The 22,856-nt window shown below is 36.7% G+C and overlaps 1 protein-coding gene and 1 long non-coding RNA gene across 3 annotated transcripts in view; one reads left to right on the forward strand and one right to left on the reverse strand.

Annotated features, from left to right (window-relative positions):
- Nucleotides 1-22,856, forward strand: part of LOC126101120 (uncharacterized) — a 123,440-nt gene that overhangs the window by 88,482 nt on the left and 12,102 nt on the right. The window contains exons 2-3 of the long non-coding RNA XR_007522267.1: nucleotides 18,458-18,861; nucleotides 21,391-21,571. This is a non-coding gene — a long non-coding RNA (uncharacterized LOC126101120). The remainder of the gene's footprint in view (nucleotides 1-18,457; nucleotides 18,862-21,390; nucleotides 21,572-22,856) is intronic.
- Nucleotides 1-22,856, reverse strand: part of LOC126101115 (proline dehydrogenase 1, mitochondrial-like) — a 290,120-nt gene that overhangs the window by 31,194 nt on the left and 236,070 nt on the right. For both annotated transcript variants that reach the window (XM_049911797.1, XM_049911798.1), the window contains 3 exons: nucleotides 2,455-2,519; nucleotides 1,554-1,738; nucleotides 362-536 (listed from right to left, as the gene is read on the reverse strand). In XM_049911797.1, coding sequence (XP_049767754.1) covers nucleotides 362-536; nucleotides 1,554-1,738; nucleotides 2,455-2,519 — 425 coding nt within the window. The remainder of the gene's footprint in view (nucleotides 1-361; nucleotides 537-1,553; nucleotides 1,739-2,454; nucleotides 2,520-22,856) is intronic.

The following is a 22,856-nucleotide window of genomic DNA, read 5'->3' on the forward strand; positions in this document are numbered from 1 at the left end:
TTTTCAGTACTTTGAAGGTTTATGTCCCACAGTTCAGTATTCACTGTGCAAAATTCATATTTTACTTTTCATATTCTCTCTCTCTCTCTCTCTCTCTCTCTCTCTCTCTCTCTCACACACACACACACACACACACACACACACACACACACACACACACACACACACACACAAAGAATCTCTGTTTTCATTTAAAAGGCAATCGTGGTAAGCACAGAAACTTCTCTGAAGTTACGCAGTTTGAATTTTTACTTGTCACTCTGAAAGCATAGTTCTTAAGACAACTAATGGAGGGTCCTTTTGCCAATTTTTCCAGCCAATAACCTGCTAATTTGATATATAACATTTCAAACATACAAACCTTTGCAAGAGTGTTTACACGACGAATCATATTTCTAAACATTTCTTCTTCTTTTGAGGTAAGCTGTGTGATGAGCCGAACCATTCGCCCTGTTTTGAGATCTGGCACTCTGAAGGTCTCACTCAGCTGCTGATTTTCATCTATGATGCCACTCCAAGGAAACAGATGGATCATCCTGAGAAACAAAGATACCATCCAATGGTCATCATTCATTGCTATAAATATTTGTGGTCACTATCCTAAGCTGTGAATTTTTTTCTGTTAATGATAAAAATAATTAGAGTTAGTTTTTTGCAACACACTACTATCATGTTCTTTGTTTAACTAACAATATCTTCTAACTGTTTTAGTAACTTTACTGACATGTAAAGAAGTATATTGCCAATATTAAGGAGGAACACCAATAGAAATAAATGAATGGATGAGAGAAAACACAGGAATTGATATATCATAGTGAGTGTTATGTAGCTGAACAGGAGACTGACTGGCAATATAGCCATGTGGACTCTCAGAAAATACAGAACGAAATTCCTTTACTGAATTTATCATTTCAAAAAAAGAATTAGATGAATGGCCTGTTGAGATCAGCATCAAGAAACAAGAATGGCATACTGCTGCTTCTTGATGATGGATGCTGCTATCTGAGCTTTGTGTGGTGTCTGTGAACCACTTCTTATGTATTTCTAAATCAACTACTGATGTTTGCATGTTGTGTTTTTTTTTTTTTTTTTTTTTTTTTAATGTTACACATGTTTATCATTTGTAGAAGTCATAGTAGGTGACAGATCTGTAAATAAAAAGTGTCTTATGGAAAAATAAAAATAAAGTACGTCCATTGGCCAAACAATGGACGTACACATCGAGAAAGCAATAAACACATAATGAAATAAGCTGTTAAGAATATTACTAAAGATGTGGTGCACCTGTACAAAACATGCAACTCAACTGCTTCTTTTCTAGATCAGTTAAAATACCTAAAATAATAAAATGAAATATTTGCTTTAAAAAATTCAAACGAAGCTAGTAACAGTTGTTATCATCCAGAAAAACAATAATTCGTGTTTTAAATAAAGTAATTCACATTCATGTAAACTTACATTTATATTCCTGGTCCACACAATTTGACAAAAATTAAATTCAATAAAGCAGCATAATTGTAAGCCAGTCACATTTGGAATTAGCTGCAACTCACCCCTCCTGGTCATACGTGATCTTGTCGAGGAACTTTTTGACTGGCGCTTCACTCAGCAGACAAGCCTGTTCGAACTTCTTCTCGAGAACTTCGGGTCCAACATGGTGGGAGATAACACTGCCCGTACCACCGACAACGTCCGTCAAATATTGTCGTGTTCTCATTATCACTTCCGACAACTGCAACTGTTCAAAAATTTAAGAGCAACGTCATTAGAAGATGAGAAGATCATTCAACTATTATGGATTCTCATTGTATTACTACAGGAAGGCATAGATAATAAATAGGCCCTGTGAAAAACAATAATTTAATCTTTGCTAATAGCATGTTTGTTGCATCTAAGACTGCTGTGTGATAAGCAAACCTAGAACAGTGAAAACATTGCAGTTCAAGTTGCACATGACAACAAAAGTTCAGATTTTCTGTTGTCAAGAATGAATGAGATTTAATTGTAAAAGCAACTTAAGAAGCATATTGGAGATATTTCAAGCTGGCTGTTAGCACCTGAGAGATTGAGGAGAAATTATAAAATATCACAGAAATACGAGTGTGTAGCAGGAAAGAACAGTAAGATACGTTCTAAGAAGATGAGAAACTTAGGGGTAAGTGGAACTTCATCTTGACACAAACTTATTATTCCTATATTTTTACCATTTAAGACAGCTCATTTATTTGAAGTTCAAACCTCATCCTAGATCTGTTACCTGCAACAGCTATTGTTCTCATTTCAGCAAATAGCAAACAGCGTTCATATTCACAATTGATTTTACAAATATTTTTAACAGATTTTGAAAAAGTTTTCTAAGCTAATGCAAGAGACTTTTGTAGGAAAATTTCTAATTTTATCATGGATTAAAACATTATAGTCTGACAAGAGGCTGTTTCCTGAAGAATTACTTACCAAGAGCTGTGGTCTTCCAAGTGCTGTAAGTTTGATAGCACAAAACCCTGTCCCATATGTTGCACCTGCAAAACAATATGTATGTTCAAAAAAGACAGAATGGAGAGCATGGAGTTTTGTTTCCTTGGCACAGATTTTGAAATAGGAATATGCACCACAATTCTTTTAAACGAATTTCAGTGTTACAGTGTAGTTTTACTCTGATAGTAGTTATCATTACTAAATAAGAGAAAGGTTTCTTTTGTTGTTATTTTCACAGTTATTATTTTAGTAGGTCTTCTTACCGATGAATATATTTCAAGGGCATTTTGAAAACATCTTGTAACATAAGATATATAAAAATTTAGGCAGACTCCATAATTCACAGACCAAGGCTTTGGAAAATTATGAGCAACCACTACAAGAATGATTTATTTTTTTAAAGAAGCTAAAGTTTTCCCTAGAGGAATTAGAAAGCTCTTACATTTCAGAGTACAAAACGTGAACCTCAGAAGCACTAATGTTCCAGAGAGAGAGAGAGACTACTTCCTAATGCATAAAGTGAAAAGTAAGTCAGTTTAAACAAATTACTCACAGCTGAGGAACAGAATGAGTGTGATATTATTTGAAAGCAAAAAAATTATGAATATGATATATGCAGCAAAATACTTCCAACTGTGTTATCAGAGTTGTTTAACCAAATACCTTTTCCTAGCAGCATAATTCCTGTGTTGGAATGAGATATGGCAAACTATCAGCAGGAGGCACAAAACTACCAAATTTGTACATGATCAGTAACCCAAAATTTTAGCACTCTGAGTACAAATGTAACACATCTCGAATCTAACATTCACTCAGCATGACTCCACCAATAGGCATAATCCTTAAAACGAAAGTTTTGAATTACTATTCCTTATTAAGCACAAACATTCTGACACTCTTATAATTTTAAAGCTTATACTGAACATTCAGCTACTGCTTAGTATATGCTTTCTTAACAGTTACAATGGGTCACTTTTAAACATGTGTGTACAACAATTTACAGTTAAGAGCAATGTTTGTGCTTAGTTTCTTGAAGAGTATAAATGTCTCTTCTAGTTGTATTTCCAAAATAGCAGGAACAAATGGCTTATTGCACTCTAGACAAACATAGAACCTCCACTATATAGCATTCAAACAGTCATTAATTTTGGCAAATTCTGATATATTCAAAATGGTTTAAGCACATAGATGAAGCTTAGAGGTACCAAAAGAACTGCCTTGTAGTGACTAAATATCATGAACGTGAATATTTTGTACAATTCTCTTTCTTGCTTCTGCAAGAAATTTCATTAAAAATGTTTATTTTGATGTGAATAATATCAGAAAATGTTTGAAGAAGCCACTCAACCATAATGAACACAAAAAACTAATTCAGGGATCAATAAGAGTGTTTTATATCAACACAAAAATGCTTCTAGAGTATTCATAGGCTCCAGTTGAATTCTAAAACATAACTAAGTTACAACAGGTCTCCTTCTTTTGAGTAAGTAGACAGTGTCTATACAACAAGGTGATTAAACAGGCAAGTTACTTTCACTCTCAAACGATGACTGAGAAAGATCTCAGTATGGCTGTATGGCAGTAATGACTAGAACGAGATTCAGTAAATTTCTGTGAATTAAGTGTCATGAACATTCTGTAAATAGTGAATAGTCTCTTTCTTTTATGAACCTAATAACTGTATCACCTTGCACTTTTAGTGTAACAATTAAGATACTAAAAAGTAATTATGATGGTCACAAATTTCCACTTTTACAGTTACCCAAGAAAAATGCTGTTTTCTGAAAATGTAATATTGAGTAGCTACCTATACAGTTAAACATTTCAGTTCATATAACCATAAATCTGCAGTGAAGTAAGAAAGAAGGTTCACCTTTTTGTGAGAACACTTTCGTTTTGTTTAACCCCAAACACACTTCACCCCAGTTGTGACATCTCCAGTGTATTTTATCTTAAGTTGTCGAAAGCCACAAGGCACACATAATGTAAAAAAAGAAAGAATGAAAAGAAAAACCCACTGAAGATGCCACAACCACGGTGAAATATTTTTGTGGGCTATACCAAATGAAAAAAATGTGTTCTTGCAAGAGGACAGACACTCCTTAATTTGTTATTTTCTGCAAGCATGGGAAAATAGCTAAAATTTCCATTATCAAAAATCTGAAAAAAGGTACCTCAACTAGTGACAATTATCATATAAAGTAACAAATGTGTGACCAGCAATTAATTCTTGAGCAGTATTCACATTCTTGCAGAAAACATTCTCATATCAGCATTTCAAGGGGATGCTTTTTTTTTAAATATCACAATTTACATTCTTTATTTCAAAACAGTTTGCTGTCTTGCTAGAAACTGCAGTTAATTTCATTAAAAAACTATATCTGAATTCAGGATAATGTACAAGAATGTTTCTCTTGAGAAGAGATAATATTTAAAATTTTTAAGTCAACAGACTAGCAACTAACATTACTCTCGTTATCAGTAACCTACAAAGTATGTCAATCTTTCAATTAAAATCATTACTTTTGATTTCCACTATGTAATAAATAATACATGATAAACCGCCTAATGCAACTGTTTACAGCCAGGAGACATGCAATATGACAAAATATTTTACACCGAGATAAAAACTCAAATAAAGAAATTTCATGCACATATTTAAGAATTTATCTGCGGCAATGGGGTGCTGCTATGACATAATGAACCAACTTGCATGGCGTGTAACTGTAAATGATTATTCATAATTCAGTGAGACACGTCAATCCACGATAAGCATCAGCACAAAAGTCTCAGTTACTTAGAACATGACAGTCTTGTGTCAGAAAGTTTTTAAATATTAAACTGTGGCTAACACCACCCTGTGATAGATGCTTCAACCAGATTAAGAGGAATTTTATTTTGTCAGTACTAGTTTAGAACAGCAGGGAAGGTAAGTCTGCTCTGGTTTGAAACAGAATGTTTGTTTGGAAGTATGATACTCTACTAAAAATAAAAAAAGTGTGTATGTCATGGAGATGAGTGCTATTAAGTGAAGTTAAAAACCCATTTAACTTTATTGCAGTGTCACCAGAGGTCAAATTGTTTTTTCTATAGAATTCATTTTATAGACTCAATGCCTTCACTGTTTAGCGAGTTGTCTCCTTTATGCTTTAAATTTTGCCAGAACTGCCTTGACAGTCTTAAAGTAATAAAGTAATAAATCAAGCATATTTGTAAATGGCCTAAATGTTTCCATAAACAACTCTTTGTGGAATGTGTTTACACCTATACAAAAGAAATGTTCCAAATCACATCATTTACTATGAATACAAAGTAAGATGAACAAAATTGACTAATTTAATGACACTATGACATATTCTACCCAGATACTGGCATTAGTTTTGAGCCATGCAAAGCACATTACCTCATTGTAACTAAATATATAGCACTGCATTCAAGTGCATGAGGACCAAATGTTTGAAATTTGTGCTTTGTGAGACCCCACTAAATGGTGTTCAAGTATGTGATAAAATGACCACTGATGATTCTTTTAAAACATGCCCTTACTAAGCTATTATAAGTTTATAATAGTAGGTGTGAACCCAGAAAAGTGAACAAGTATAATGTAACAGTTCTGCTTGTTTGTATCCACTTAAAATAGACTTGTTCTACTTTCAGTGAAAGGCTAAACAACAGTTATCAATACTCTGAACCACATCAAGGACAAACAAACAGTACCTGAAACACACATGAAAACTCAATTAATACCTGTATACTCATTTTGGGGTTAAATTGAACATGTGGAGTGTAAAATCCGAAGTTTAACACACACATTTGTCCAAAAAACATTTTGGAGGACTGATTATAGATCCACAATATCACAAATAATTTGACTAGTGGATCTCCTATTCAAGATTGGAACATTTAATAGTGACATTTTATCATCATTCAGTCTGCCTGTAACTATAGTGACCTCATTGTGGCTTTTCTGAATTGCTTTAGCTCATGAAGTTTTGCTCAGGACTCACAGAAGAATTTTGATTATCATCATCTTTTGCTAGAAAAAATGTTAATGTTTTGGATAATATATCCTGCATCTCTGTTATTTAGGCAAAGATTCCATTTAAATTTGTCATATCTGCCATTGCTAAATGTATTCATCCTTGTTTTACAAATACACCTCATCAGAAACAACTAACAGGAAAAAGTATTGATCTCTGGAAACTTCAGCTACAGATACACCCTGTCAGAAACAACTAAAAGGAAAAAGGATTGAACTTTGGAAACTTCAGCACGTATAATCAGTATTTCATGACTTTGAAAATATGGCAGAGTGCCTCAGGATTTTTAACAAAATACATACAAAATTAAGGAAGATTACTGTAGATATGTAAACAGCAAAATTTTGTGCATTATCTATACAAATATTAGTCATGCTCATGAAAAAGTAGGCAGAAAAAAAAAGACAAAACTGGAAAACAATGGATTATTGAAAGATTGAGTACTTTAAGAAACTGACAACTGTTTTGTAATATTTTTACCTATTTCATACACTCGCAAATCTTCAAAAGCAAATCCTTAGTAAATTTGTCACCAATTCTGACTGAATAATTATTTAATTTCTTGCAATCAAAATGTTTGAAAGTCAGCTCAAGAAAACTGAAGGTGAAAATAAATTCCACTTGTAGTGATCTTGAACTAAACAGATAATTAATAATGGTGTAGCATTGCTGAGATAAATGTAAATCATCAGTGCCACTAAAATGATAATATGTTTCTCCAGAAAACATCTGGAAGCTGGTCTACTATTTCTTCAATAATTAGTTTGCAATCATTGCTTCCCTTTATTTTTTTCACTGAAATAATTTTGTTCAGTAGTTTCACAAACAGAAGTGCATTTTTTTTAAAGATTGCAAAACAATTTTCCCCCATTTCTTTTTAGCTCACACAATTTATTTACTTTGTTGCTTTGATGCAGCCCAGCTTCCAGGTATACAACAGTTCAAATTTAGGCATTAACATGGAAGGAGGTTGGCTCCAGAGAAACTATATCCTTATTGGTATTGTTTCTCTCCAGCAGATCAAGGAAACGGATGAGAAACAGTGGAGCAGTAATGGATAAAGAATTAAAACAGTCCAGCCATAAAGTATCATACTGCCCTATTTAGGGCTGAAATTGATTACTTTTACTTTATATACACTTTGCTATGCATTTTTTCTGCACTACCGAATGTGCTCAACAATACTCCAACTACTGTACAGTAATGTGGCCATTGTCTTTACACTTCTTATGCCATACTGATAGTAGACATCAACAAAAGTGCAGCTAAATGCATAACAATTAGGGGATTTAAGAATCAAGTTTTTAAAGAAAAAAATTAAACTAAGACCATACCCTTGCACAGCCATGCTACATTGACAACTGTCTAGGTGGTAGAGATATATCTGTGTAAACTGCTCACTACATTAAGAATACCCACTTTAAAAATTTCTTGAGTGCAATGAGTTATTTTTTAGCATTAAGCAATAATGCATTCATTCCCAACAATGACACAAGTACAAAGTTACATAAAAAGCAATATGCCTGTAGCACAGCATCTAGAGGCAAAACAATGTACTCTCTCCTCGCACCAAAAGCATAGATCAGCATCCTTGATTAAATGAACAGACGAAAGAAAAATCTTCAGTTGGCTATCAAAAAGAAATTGAGACACAGAATAGCTGACACAGCTTACCTTCAGGAGGTGTCCATAAAATCCTATCATTTCAAAAACTCATACGAATTCTTAGAGACAGAGTTATGGTTTGTTCTAGAATGTTTACTAGCTCTCAAAGTTTGTTACTTTGTCCGCCATTGCAGATTTGACTGTGAGTGCATCAAAATGGTGACAGGCCAGCAGAAAGCACAATGTGTCATCTTATAATTTAGTGGAATAGGACAGTAAAAAAATGCAGGGTATGATTCCACATACATCGGAGATTGCAATATAATTGTGCGATGTTTATGTGAAGCTATATACATGCAGAAGTTTAAAGTGTAACACTGCTAGCTTACTGTATCTATGAAAACTAGTTGACTTACTATAAAATTAAACCAGTAGTATTCAACTGTGATCAATTTACAGGAAGACTGTACTACAAGCTAAACAATATGTTAAACCAAATGTAAACACATGCTGATATGATCCTTTGTAGGATTAATGTAGAATTAACATACAAAAGAATAAATGAACAATGGAAAGTACAGAGGGGGGGGGGGGGGGGGGAGAGAGAGAGAGAGAGAGAGAGAGAGAGAGAGAGAGAGAGAGAGAGAGATATTGTCATTGGTGACTGTGATTGTGAGTGTGGGAGCACACGAGTGAACATTTTCCTTCCTTTTCTGAAGGAGGCTTCAGCCAAAAGCTCAGTGTGCTCAGTATGTTAAAGTTTTTTTGTTATGCTTGTCTGCAATTGAATATGTTAGCTATGAGTAGCATTCTATCCTTTACATAACTATTAACATACGAAAGAGTAAAAGTAATAACGATAAAGTCCATTGTCAAGATACCAGATTCATGTTAGAACCAAGTTATACAGCAACTGTAAAGAAATTTACAGAAATAATTAAAATATTGTTACTGATGTATAATTTGTGAAATTTCATTATGAAAACCGAAATATTTCAGTATACTAATTATATGGACGATGTAGTCATGATTTCCAAAGTTAAAATCCATAACCAGTTTTATGAGAGCATAAAAATTTTGATTTCGAGTTCAATTATGATCAATTGAAACAATATGTAAAGTGATTATGCAACTGAAGTCTATGAGAGGATCAGCAGATGTAAGTGTAAGGTCCATATCAGTTTTATCTGTGAAGTGATGAAATAAAAATCTTTAAAGTGTTTCCTATGTTTCAACTACATTATTTATTGGTGAACAAAGGATAGATTGAACCCAGATGATATCTTAAGGTTGAGGAACTATATCAAGAGCGAGTCACACACCTCAACATCTCTGAAATAACTGCAAGCTAAGTAACTGAAATGTTTTAATCTGCCACGCAGAATGCAGAGCTGTGACAATAGTACTGTGGAAGTACTGATGCTAGAATGAGGGCACCACTGACCAAAACAAGCCTAATGTGGCAGTTCAAAAACTTTAGATAGGTAGGCAGTGTCAAAGACTTTCCTCAAAGTGGACATTCCCCCCCCCCCCCGCCCTCCCCCCCCTCCCTCCCCCCCCCCCCAACTGCCCAAATTCCTCGAGTGCTTGTTATCAGATAGCAAGCTCCATTTCTAAGCAGTACCCAGAAGTCTATTCATCGCGCATCTCACAAACTGCAAGAATTGAGATGAACTCTCCATAAGATGTTACGTAGGTGGTTATCACTTTTTGTATACAAAGTGCAAATGGTCCAAGCATTGCAGCCACACAATTGTCCTCTCTGGTATGCATTCATGTGTTCTGTGTTAGCCTCCACAGAAGTTGTCAGTGACTACCTATTTTCAGACGAAAGAATCTTTCTGGACAAATGAATCATCACAACATCACGATTTAGGGCTCCAAACACCTACATGTGGAAATGAACAGATTTGTGATAGCCCAAAGCTTAGTGTTAGGTGTGGCGTAATGCACAATAGGTCCATTTTTCTTCACAGAGAACACTGTAATGAGAAATGTTTATTGGGCAATACTCAAACAGTTACTGTTGCCATAAATTGGAGTGCTGCAGCCATCTATTATCTTCCAGCACGATGCTGCACCCCCAAATCTGAGATTGAACACTTGGGGGTGAGCCAAATGACATTTCCCAGGAGGTGGTTGCGTTTTGACAGTCCCATCACACGGCTCTCACGCTCTCCTGATTTCACGTCATTAGACGTCCTCTTGTGGGGTTACTGGCGTGTTGCTCACACTGACACAGGGAAAACAGTGATCAAATAATCAATAACTAACCAACCAAGAAAACACACATCCGCTGTTATCACAATTACAATGAGTCACAGTTATAAAGACTCGACTATGACGATTCCCGAGTCTGACAAAGTAACACAATTAGAATCTTCACAGACAAACCTATAAGGGAAATAGTCTCAGTCCGATGAAGCTGTCCTCAATAACACCAGTGTAGGAACAGAAAAGTCCATCCCTGATACAGTCCAACTGCAGCAAGGGAAATGATGACGAATGTCGAATACGACAGCACCAGTCCTACAGTGGACTTTGAGAGAGTCCTAAGATGACGGGGCGAGCAGCACCCACCCGGAGGTTACAAGAGGCTCTCAGAGCCAGACGAACTGACTCGTGCAGCTCTGGTGTCGACCATTATAGCGGCCTGCAGTGGAATATTTGCACTATTTTCTGGTCACGTGCGTGGTGGGTGCGAATAGGTCCCTAGGAAGTGGCGGCCCCTGCTAGTGCCCGTATGCCACCCAGTGTCCGCCCACTATTGCGACAGAGTGAGATCGTGACACAGGTGTGCAGGGACCAAGTGGGCTGCACACATGGCCTAGGTGTTAGAAGGGTTGTCGACTGCTTTTGCAAAGATCTCCGGTAGTTGTGTCAATGAATGCTTGTACACAATACCAGTCAATGAAAATTGCTACCTAATGAGCACAAATCAATGAAGCAATCAGAACTGTCAATGCAGCAATGCTCACCACATTGGCAGGACTCTTATGATGCCTCCGTGTTCTGCAACTGACAAGTGGATCACACACTGAAATTCTATCGTAACAGAACAAAACCTCTGAGAACCGCTATATGTTTTATAACAAACCACAATGCTCTATCTCTAGTAGTTTTTATGATTTTTCAAAATAATAGCATGACTGTGGGCACACTGTACTGCCAAAACACACATATAAAAGTGCTACAATTCCTAGACGTCTTCCTTCAGGGACAAGAGAGGGGCAGGTTATGTGAGGTTAAAAAGGAAGGGCAGCCAATTCGAGATGCTATGATGGAAGGAACCCGCTCTTCTCCTCGCACCATGATTCAGCTGTCCTTCCTTTTTAACCTTGCCTGGTCTATTCTCTTCCTTCCATGAAGAAACAAAGCTAGGAAGTGCATCACTTTCACTTCTACACGGTGTCCCAAAAAATCACTGATAATGCTCAGTATGTTGTGCAGGACGGCACATTGATTGGTTTTAGACATTGGGGGCGTCAAAAACTCTGACGTGAGCGTGCGTTTCACTTTAAATCTGTAAGCCCGACCTAAGTAGCATATTATGCTGTCTACTGAACAAATGGGCTTCAAACTACATACTTTTTATGTCAACACAGAGCGTACATCAGCAGTACTGAGTCTCACTCGAGAGCCAACACGTGCAGCTGTCTGAAGCATTCCATCGCTCCGTGGACTCTAGCCGTATGGTCCTCTGATGACATCGCAGGTGTGCCGTACACCATACTCCACATTCTAACACACATAAAATAGTTGAGAGGTGTCAGACCTGGTGACTGTGCTGGTCGTGGAGCTGATCCACTTCCACCAATCCATTAGTGCGAACATGCTAAATTGAGATGATTCTGCACATCAACTTCAAAGTGTACTGGGGCTCCATCAAGCTGTCCACCCAAACATTTAGTAACATTACATCCAATATGGTAAACAAAATATCTCTAATACATGAGAGGTAGATGGGTCCCGTTAGTCTGTTTGGCAGCAGATATGGCCTAATGATACGGTCACCAATTATCCCTGCCCAGATGGTAATACCGAACCTGTGTTGATGGTTTTAAATCACTTGCACATGCGAATTTTTGCCTGCCCAAATGTGAATATTGTGCAAGTTTAATATGCCATCTCCAGTAAATGTGCATTCATCTGCAAATAGCACTGATCTCGGGAATTATGGATGGAGTATGCACTGTTGTGAATACTACTGCGCAAACTGTACCTATCACGAGTAATCCTCCTCTCATAATGCGATGACTTTCTACAGATGGAGCACTGTTCGTAGACATGCCGCAAAGCACTTTTCCCCACATGCAGCACCTGTGCCACCTGTCGAGAGTCAGCACATCCTCCTCCAGCTGTGGTGTTCCAGCCGTGTGTGGATGAACTGCACCAGATTTTGGCATCTACCAGAGGACAAACAGTATGCTGGGGATAGTATTAGCAAGTAACAAGCACAAAGTGCTACTACTTTACTGTATAATGGACACAACACGGGCAAAAAATACCTACATGCAACTTTCTGGCTTCTCCGAAGTCTCTCGATGGCGAGAATGTGCAATGATGTGGGTTCATCTGTTTGCAAAATATTCCGTGGACAATCTTGCAGCAGCTCTCCCACTGCAATCTGCTTTGCCATGTGCAAGCACTATGTCAGTCATTTCCCCAGCTGTGTAGTGGTACATGTCGCACTGCCGTCAACAATGTTGCAAGGTCTGAAGTAGCATGGGCACAAAGGCTGTGTGGAGGAATGTGTAGCACATGTACAGGAATGTTGTTACGCTCAGGTCTTCCATCCCCTGTACTCAGATGGCTAGAAGGTTGAATATCTTCTGTATTCAGATACCAAACTGAATCAGAACAAACCATCATAACTGTCTGTTCTCAGACTGATGCTCTCCATTGCCCGAGCTGTCCATTTCCAGATACGAGTTCCTCATTGAAAACTGACCAGTTTTCATTCCCACGTAACATACTAAGCATTGTCAGTGGTTCCTTGGGACAGCCTGTATGTTTGTGTGTATTGGCAGTATTACACATTTCACCCTCAAATTAAGTATTAGCCAGCAACATTGTCTCATAATTTATTAGTTTTCTGAACTCTGTTTCCCTGATACAATTGAACTGTAGAATAAGTAAAGAACGTTTTCATACAACAAGTCAGATCAGCTCCAAAAAATTTAACACATCACAATTGCATTTTATTTTTACCTTACAAATGAAAATTTGCAGAAATGTTCATCGTACAATATTCACAAACAGTCGCATTTCATTTGTGGCAAGATCTGTGTGTGTATTGACAACTTTAGACCTTACATTCCGACACAAAGCGATTTAATCCAAGATACTACAATTAAACTCTTTGGTTTAATTGCTGGACCTGATCTCAGACTGGTTGAAAGAGAAATGAGGAGACAGAAATTTTCTTGAGTCTGCAGATTAACTTTACTTTTTTTGTATATATCTCCAGTATTTCATACAAATCAAATGGAGATACTTTCACACCAAAAAAGGAGAAACCCATTTAATTTGATGTGTAAGTGGACCATACTTTCATGACCCATAGTCAGAATGATCAGTCTGGAGTCTCTCCATATAGAATTGTATTGTAGGCATAACAAAAACAGTAAGTGTTGGTTTAATTTTTTACGTTTTGAAACAATAAGACAAATTTTATGGACACAGACCTAGAATCAGGAGATTTATAATTCAAATGATTCAGTTTAATCCATTCTTATGCCATATGTTAAAAGTGAATGTGCTGGGAATGTAATCTTTCATTAGCAACAAAAGAAATTAAGATGCTGATCCACAATACTACAGTGCAGAAGCTATGCTGTGGCGCCTGTATATGGTGAACTGTTCAGCAACTCTTTATCCAATGCCTTACCAACACTGTCTTCATCAGCATCACACAGTGGGAAAGGGCTGCTGGATCGGAGGGATTTCTGCAATTTAGTGATCCGATCGGACTCTGTGGACAGGATGGGGAAAGGATGGGACTTTCAACAAAGTACAACTTTCTCAGTTGTTAAGAAACACACAGATAAATACGATAATCTCTATTATTTTCGTCTCACTAAATCACAAGAGAAGAAGGAGTCCCCGTCCAGAAGGTATGCTTGCAACTACTTCCAAAGCTGCTGTACCACTTAATGTGTGAAACAGCAAATTTACTACAAACAATTCCTGAATCACATAATTCTGCATGTGTACACTGAAATGTTTGTTAAAGAAATTGGAGTACTGATAAAAAGGTGAAATAAAATTTATTTTTTTGACTGCTACCATAGATGAGAAACACATGAATATACACAGTGCAGTTAAGTAAACAATGAACTATTCTGTTCTCAAGTACTGTAACTGACATACTATGGCATAATATCTAAAATTAAAAAAGGGGAAAAAATGATACTCTTAGCACAATGAAGAAAGAAAATACAATTACGAAGGTAGGTGCTCACCTATGAGATTATCATATTTATCCGTATTAGAAGATTACAAGCTCATTAAAAATTTTATACATACATATCACAGTTAAGTTCTTTCCACATACCAAACCTTTCTCAAGACATCATGGGGACACTTTTATAAGGGGATTACACTACTGAGCAAGGAGACCGTCTTTTGAGATTCCCGGTCTGAAGACAGGATGGCAAGTGTACTGCATCAGTGCTGTTGGGGAACTGAGAGGGGGTTGCAAAGTTTGTTTGCATGAGACAGAGATTTCTCGTTTGTGAAAGCGATAATGTGATGGATCCTCTTCATGAACTCACGACGGTTTATCGGGTCTCTTCTGTAAAAGAGTTTTAGTGTCACACACACACAAAATATGCAGTCTAGTACAACCCTCCTAGGCAGAAATTCAGTGGGAGGTACTCTATACAGAGACATTCCACAGAATGTGCCCAGAGTGCAGATACATAGGAGATTGACATAATTAATTATTGTATCCCACAAATCAAGGAAAATAATGCTTCCTTATCAGAGAGATACTGTAAAGATGGCTTTTAAATTTCTCTCTTCTTGCTGCAATCTGGGCACATTCCATTTTTAGGTCTATGAACTGACCAAAGTAAATCGTAACTACATGTAACATGAATAAGCACTACAAGCCAGCACTGCCATGGAACAGAACTTACAAGTGTCATGTGTGGCCCACATATAATCTGAGTAGTATCACAAAACACGCATTTGGCCATGTGGGCGGTGCCCAGTTCTACTAAAACACATCTGTGACTATCATCAGTCCACATTGTTGTCTCAATATCACAAAAGAAAATAAATATATGGCCTTAGTTTCTCCTGGCGTATACAATGCTCAAATAATTTACGGGAATGCAGCCATGTAATGACGTCAACAACTGCCAATATTTTAAAGGGAGCATACCATTGAAAATAGCATGGTGCGCTCCTGTCCAAACATCAGCAGTTTTCAACAATGTCACCCAGCTGCATTCCCATAAAATATTTGAAAATAAATATATTTTGCGGCAAGTCAGTTCTGACACACAATAGTGCTAGCTCTTTTTTCTCATTGAGACACACAAACAATACAGCTAAACATACTTAAGGAGTGGGCAGCACCACACACACACACACACACACACACACACACACACACACAAATCAACTATTACAGTGATACCAGTATTACTTACCTGGTGACAACGTTTATTTGCGATTAAAGAGGATTTAGGTGTCCTACAGCTCCAACAGACAGACACAGTTAAACAGTCAAGGAGACAAAGCAATATGGATTTGGAATACTAATTTTGGATAAAAAAGGATTCTACTCCAGCATGAACTGAACATTTATCTGTACCAGTCCTGCTCTAAAGTCATGTACAATTACCTAAACGATGAGAGTGAATAGCTTTTTGAATCACATACACACCAGAAATAAGCATAGAAGTGATATCCTGCTTCTAATTAACTGATACAACAAGCAGTTTATATGCCAAACATTTTGTTTTTCTGTGGGCATTTCAGAAAGAACATCTTTTCTTCTAACTATAGCATAGTATAGACATATGAAAATTATTCACATCACCTGACACCAACATGCAATCACTGTTATGTTACACAGCTAAATGCAGCCTAACTGCAGGAATTAAAAAAAAAAAATCTGCATTGCACCCTGATAGGGCAACTCCATGTATAAATAACAAGACACAAACGACAGTGGCATATTTGAAAAGAAAAGTTTAACAAAATAACACTTCTGTGAGAAGGACAGTTGCTACTCACCATACAGCAGAGAAGTTGAGTTGCAGATAGGCACAGCAAAAAGACTGGCAAACTGACAACTGAAGATAGTCTGGTTTCAGTAGCCATAGTGTGTTGTCATGTGTGTGAGAGATATCAGAGTGTGTGTGAGAGAGAGAGAGAGAAACAGAGAGAGAGAGAGAGAGAGAGAGAGAGAGAGAGAGAGAGAGAGAGAGAGAGAGAGCATGTGTGTCTGGTCTATGTCCAACAAAGGCCTAGTTGGCCAAAATCTCACTTTCTGAGAGTCTTTGTTGAGCCTCTCTCCAACTCAGCATCTCTACTATATGGTGAGTAGCAACTACCCTTTTCACAATATTTTTACGTTCCATCCTGGATTTTCCACTCTTTGAAAATGACATTTCTTTCTGCTTGGCTAGTCACTTTTGTGAACATATTAACATAGTTTCAAGGAAGTCACCTTCCCTCTTTCCATTTTTCTGCCATCTGCCATGTGTACAGAGAACCAAGCAACGGTACTCAAATACAAGAAGAGATTATTGCAGTTTCATTATCAGACTTACCGAGCGAACTCTGGGGAGGAAAGTGCAGCTCCGTACAGGAAAGAAATTAGCATTACTGAAGATGAGTGGAGAGGCAATGTTTTAGTTCACACCCCCAGAGTAAGTACCTTAATTGGAAACAAAATCTAAGTACACTGAGTAGGGAAACAGGTGCACATCTTCTGTCTGATGTCCTGCAGCAGGTTCAGCAATGAGGTACTGGATATCAGCACTTTCATCAATAATTCTGTGGTCATTCTTCATGGGGGTCACACCACTGTAAAATCCTGAACTAAATATACAGCTCAGCTGAATAATTGGGGTACAAAGATTTCATTTAAATTATGTGATAAATTGTGAAATAAATGCAGGTTAGTCAATTTTTGTTTCATAGGTAATGCAAAACCTCTACACATTTGAATGTGACCAAACTGGAGGAGCAGGGGTGGGGTAGGGTGGGGGAGGGGCGACCGTGGGAGAGCTAATGATTTAGAAGAAGACCAAATGCTAGTAGTTCCAGATCAAAATGATTCATTCAAAAATCCAAAAGAATTTGACCAGTGACTAATGTTGACTGCACTCTAATTTTGATTAATAACTGAGACTGATTAGGTTTGCAGTCAACCAATGTCAAGTACATCAAGCATTCGCACTGAAAAACATACTAATTTTGGCAGTCTTGTTGTGGTTTATTAGCAGTCATTCAGTTCCCTGCTCTACCTCATTTTCGTATCAGTCACATCACACTTAACATCACTGACAATGTACCATAATATGATACGCTTTTACCACCACCAAGTTCACTTTTAAGGTTTTATTAAACAATGGAAACACCAGGTAGGAATATTGACAATGTAAGAAAAGACAGATTGCTGTTTACCATAAAGGTGAAACATTAAGTTGCAGACAGGCACAGTTAAGAGACACTTACACAAACCTTTCGGCCAAAGCCTCCATCAGAAAAAGGCTGCAGAGTTGGTGGTCACGTGCGTGATGAGTGCTTGCTTGTGTGTGTGAAAGGTGTGTGTTTCTCTTTTTCTGATGAAGGCTGTGGCTAAAAGCTTTGAGTAAATGTCTTAATTCTGCCTCTCTGCAACCGGAAGTGTCATCTTTACAGTAATTTGAAATCTATCTTTCCTAAACTGTTAAGGTTTTATTAACTTGTTTCATTAGTATTCTATTTTACCACTTACTTTTCTTGTTAAATTGATGAGAACAGTCATTTGCCAACACAAAATTAGTTTCCTATAAGCATAATTCCAAACAGAAAAAAAAGCACTTGGGAAATAAAGATGTATTTTTAAAAAGTGGCTTCATTGCAGTCTTCTCAAATTTTGCAGAGATTTATGATGACGGCCAATAAAAATTACGGATATTGTCTGTTGTATAACATAATATACACTAAACTCTTGCTAATCTGGCCCCTCAGTAATCCAGCCCACACGCGGTCTCTAGCTGCTCACGCAAAAATTACACTGATATAATGAATTCTAATGTGCAATAATGTTGTCAGCCAATTACAATGTAAAACAATTGTATACATGTTTGAAATTGTGGCTTTCTTTACAGTTCAGTGTCATGGCCTCTAAAAGGAAACACATTATGCTATACCTCGAGCAAGACTTCTAAATTAGAGGCGAGCTGAACTGAGGATCTTCACAGAACACTTTTACTGCCAAGCACAGTGTCAGACGAGCAACTATTTATGAGCAAACTTTAAATGATGACGAGATTACCAAAAGTGTACAGGAAAGTTATGATAAAAGTTATGAAGAACAGGACATCAGGAGGAGAGAACATGAAGACATCTGACACTGCTGAGGCTGAAGCTGTAGACACCTTCCTGAAGCACATTATGCAACAATCAGAAACATGCAGTACCAAAGTAATGCTTGTAAAACCATCGTGTGATAAAGCATACTGCCGTCGTGTATCATCATTGCAACAGCTAAAAATATGGGACACGTTTCGAAGTGAGTGATATTTCTGTGTATTTATACAAATGAGAACTAAGTTTTCTATTAAAATGAATGTATCTTGGGATACAATAAATTATAATCCGTAAGTGTTTACACTAAATTTAAGACACCCTCAATATTCTAGCACCTGTATGTGCAAGGAATGGCCAGATTAGTAAGAGTCTAGTGTATATTCATACTGGACCAGAGGAAAATTTCTACTGGAAAATATTACATTTACTTGTCAAGATAGATTTTATTGTTGGGAATGGCTAATTAGCAGTGTGGATGTCTGCCATGGAACATAAACACACATATGGTTTATGGCCTGGCCACTGGAAATTGGAGCAGAACTCCGCCCACAGTTTCAGAAAATGTTTACCTATGACGTGTCAAAAACGGTCACATATTTCCCAACTGTTAGCCTGTGTTGGTGTTCCTGATGAAATGCTGCTCTTGCAAGCCTACTGGGCACTAGAATTCCCATTTCAACTTAGTATACCTTTACACCGATATCTACATCCACATCCATGCTCTGCACACTGTTGTGAAGCCTGTAGCAAAGTGTACTTCTCACTGCAGTACATACTATGGTTTCTTCCTGAGCAATACTCACATAGAGCACAGGAAGAATGCCTGTCAGCCAAATCACTTCCTACCATCAAACCTAATAGCACCAAATTGCTTTCCTCCCTGAGCATAATAATACTCCGTTCTCAGTCCAAACAATTCCATAAAAACAATCTGAATCTTATTCCTAGAACTGAACCCCTCAACTACAAATTACAGAAACTATCCTAGTCAACAAACTACAAACCATTATACGAGTCTGTGATGGTTGCTGCACTAATTAATATAATTTTACAGGTCTTTTGTATAATTAATTGTACAACTTCACATATTTTTGCTCAAACCATTGTCCTCAAAATCTGTCAAATAAGAATAGGAACAAATGATATTGTGTGTGTGTGTGTGTGTGTGTGTGTGTGTGTGTGTGTGTGTGTGTGTGTAAATAATTGGTCTTTAGATGGGGTTAACGCATTAAGATTTTTCAAGTTTCATGATATTTAACTGTTTTGTATCTTTTTTCCTTTCCATTGTAAAGTATGTGACAGCTGTGTTCCAACTTTTTTGTTTTTATACAGTTGTTATTATAGAAGAGAATGGCAGATATTATTACAATGTACAGAAGAACCAAAACTCACATGCTCTGTCATCACAGTGTGGTTCTTTTCATTTGCTCCATACTTCTTTTTTTTTTTTTTTTTTGTAGAAAATGGATACCAAAGAATGGTAGTTTGACAGCACTATAACCATGCATAGCAAGTACCTTCAATAAATACAGTGCATCTGTGTTGCCCAGCAAGTATAATAGGTAGAGCTTTGTTTGAATACCCAAATTTGAGGGTTTGATTCCAGCTACAGATGTAATTTTTTATTTTCTAATTTTACAAAGTGGCTGCTTAGTTATTATATAGGAATTTCAGTAGGTCTTATACAAAACAGGTGCAGTTACAAGTTTTAAAGTGAAGCCATGCTGACAACAAATCTGAAAGCATGGGGTTGTACGCACAGATGAAAACAGAGTAAACATTTATATGCAAAATAAATTTTTAAATTTAGTCTCATTTTGGTGTTAGTATTAAGTAATTGTACACTTTTTTGTATAAGTTCTGCTGTAAGTGCTGTGTAACAACTAAGAAGCCAGATACCATGTCACACAGTCTAAAGATATAAAATTTTTAAAAAAAACATTATTCCTATACAGGGCTGGATTGAGAACAAGTTTCACTTAGCATCTGGCACCACCACCCCTCTTTGCTTGTGCAGTTTCACCTGTGTCAGTTTTTTGCTACTAACTGTGACACACCCTACATGCAAATCTTGCACTTGGGTGCTCCTCTCAATTTGGCACCCCAAGTAATGGCTCGTGTTGCCCGGACCTTAAACTCACTTAGCTTCTAGACTCTTAATCTAACCAGTATTCTAATGCAATCTATCGACGTAACTAATGGGGCATATTTTGGTTCACCCTATGTAGTAAGGGCATCAAAATATTTAAATTAACATTGAGAGTAGACACTGGTATTGTTGTGTTTACTTGGCATGTTGACATTGAAGCTGTCACCATATACAATCCAGCTAGTGGCCAAATTAGCCACACTAGAGGACAGGTAAACATCTACTCCGATATGGCCTGCCAATCTCACTTTCTACCAGTATGTCTTTAAAGTCATCAAAACATCAGTTTCATCTGAAATAATTTTGATCATTAAGAAAGCACTGTGGGATTCTCTTACTGGGAACAAAGATATTTGCTTCTTACAGTACATTTAAAACTTAGTTTTTTGGCACGTTAGGTAAAATTTTTAACTGCCTTGGTATATTTTAACACCCTTTGTTTATTGTAATAAAAAATGATTATTATAGTTTATAGTAACTATTTCCAAAACACAAAGAAGTATTATGTGCACTCTTACCTAATGTATATTAAAATGGTTCCATCATGCTGTTCCACAGTAATTTTTATTGATTTATTTACAGGAAATTTCAGATCTTATGTTTGAATTTTGACAAGAAAATCACATTGCAGCAATGTCACCTAATGGCCACAGTCATTTCATTTAAGGCAGACTGCCACACTAAATGGTTAGCATCAGTTCATGGAACGGCTATACATTGGAATGACAGATGAGATACTTTCTATTAATACCCTTTTACCGTGGTATGTTTTGTTGTGTTTTATTTTATGTATATTGTATGTCTCCAAAACTTAGTGCTATGTATAGAACTACTACTCATTTGTTCCTTTCTTATTTGACAGATTCTGTTGATTTTTCAAGTTACATAATTACTAAAATTAAAAAGTGTTCAAGACACAGAATTATATTATTCCTCCAAATTAAATTAAGCCTATAATGTTCCTGGAAGTAAAGGAGGCATATCCTATTTGCTGAAGATGTGTTAAGTCCTCTTTGAGTAGGTCTAAAATATTAGTGGTACATTTTTATGTTGTACATAATCTTGTTTTGTGCAATTAATGTAAACTGAAAAAATTATACATATCAATTAATTTAAGTCAGCTATTCAGGGAACAACTCTGGTTAGGCAATGTTTGTGCTGTATTGCAAACAGGTTTAGCCTGGAGATCTGAGAAGCATTTTTGGCAGTGTTGATCCAGTTTGAGTCACAACAGGTTATTGTTATTACTGAATAATTTCCTGTACCTTACCTCTTATTACTTTCTCTTTCTTTTTGCTGCTATCTATCTTTCTATCTTTAATCAGGAGGATTTTTTTAACATTTTGATTGATAGAGATTTGTTTCCCATTCCCTCCACAACAAAACATCATCCAAAATTGTAGTGAAGGCTTTCTCCGGAAATTATTTTGAACAATTTCTTATGAGCCGACTCATAGTGATGGTTGCAAAAGCATACTTGACCCCTTAGCAACAAATAATCCTGGACAAATAGAGAGTATCATGACGAATACAAGGATTAGTAACCTTAAGGCAGTGCTCATAGGCTGAATACCGTAACACCCACAACCAACAAAAAGAAATGCAAAGTATAGCTATTTAAAAAAGCTTATAAAAATGCTCTTAACGCCTTTCTAAGAGACAGTCTTCACTCCTTCCGATCTGATCATGTAAGCATAGAAAAGATCTGGAATGATTTCAAAGAGATAGTGTCAATGGCAATTGAGAGATATATACCACATAAATTAATAAGAGATATTACTAATCACCCATGGTACACAAAATGGATCAGATCGCTGATGCAGAAGCAATGAAAAAAGCATGCCAAATTTAAGAGAACACAAAATCCTCTAGACTGGCAAAATTTTGCAGATGCTCTAAATATAGTGTATACTTCACTGTGAGATGTTTTTAATAATTTCCACAATGAAACTCTGTCTTGAAATCTGTCAGAAAACCCAAAGAGATTCTGGTCGTACATACAGCACACCAGTGGCAAGATGCAATCAATACCTTCACTGCTTGATAAC

The sequence above is a fragment of the Schistocerca cancellata genome, chromosome 9, assembly GCF_023864275.1.
Source record: "Schistocerca cancellata isolate TAMUIC-IGC-003103 chromosome 9, iqSchCanc2.1, whole genome shotgun sequence".
In the NCBI taxonomy this organism is placed as follows: domain Eukaryota; kingdom Metazoa; phylum Arthropoda; class Insecta; order Orthoptera; family Acrididae; genus Schistocerca; species Schistocerca cancellata.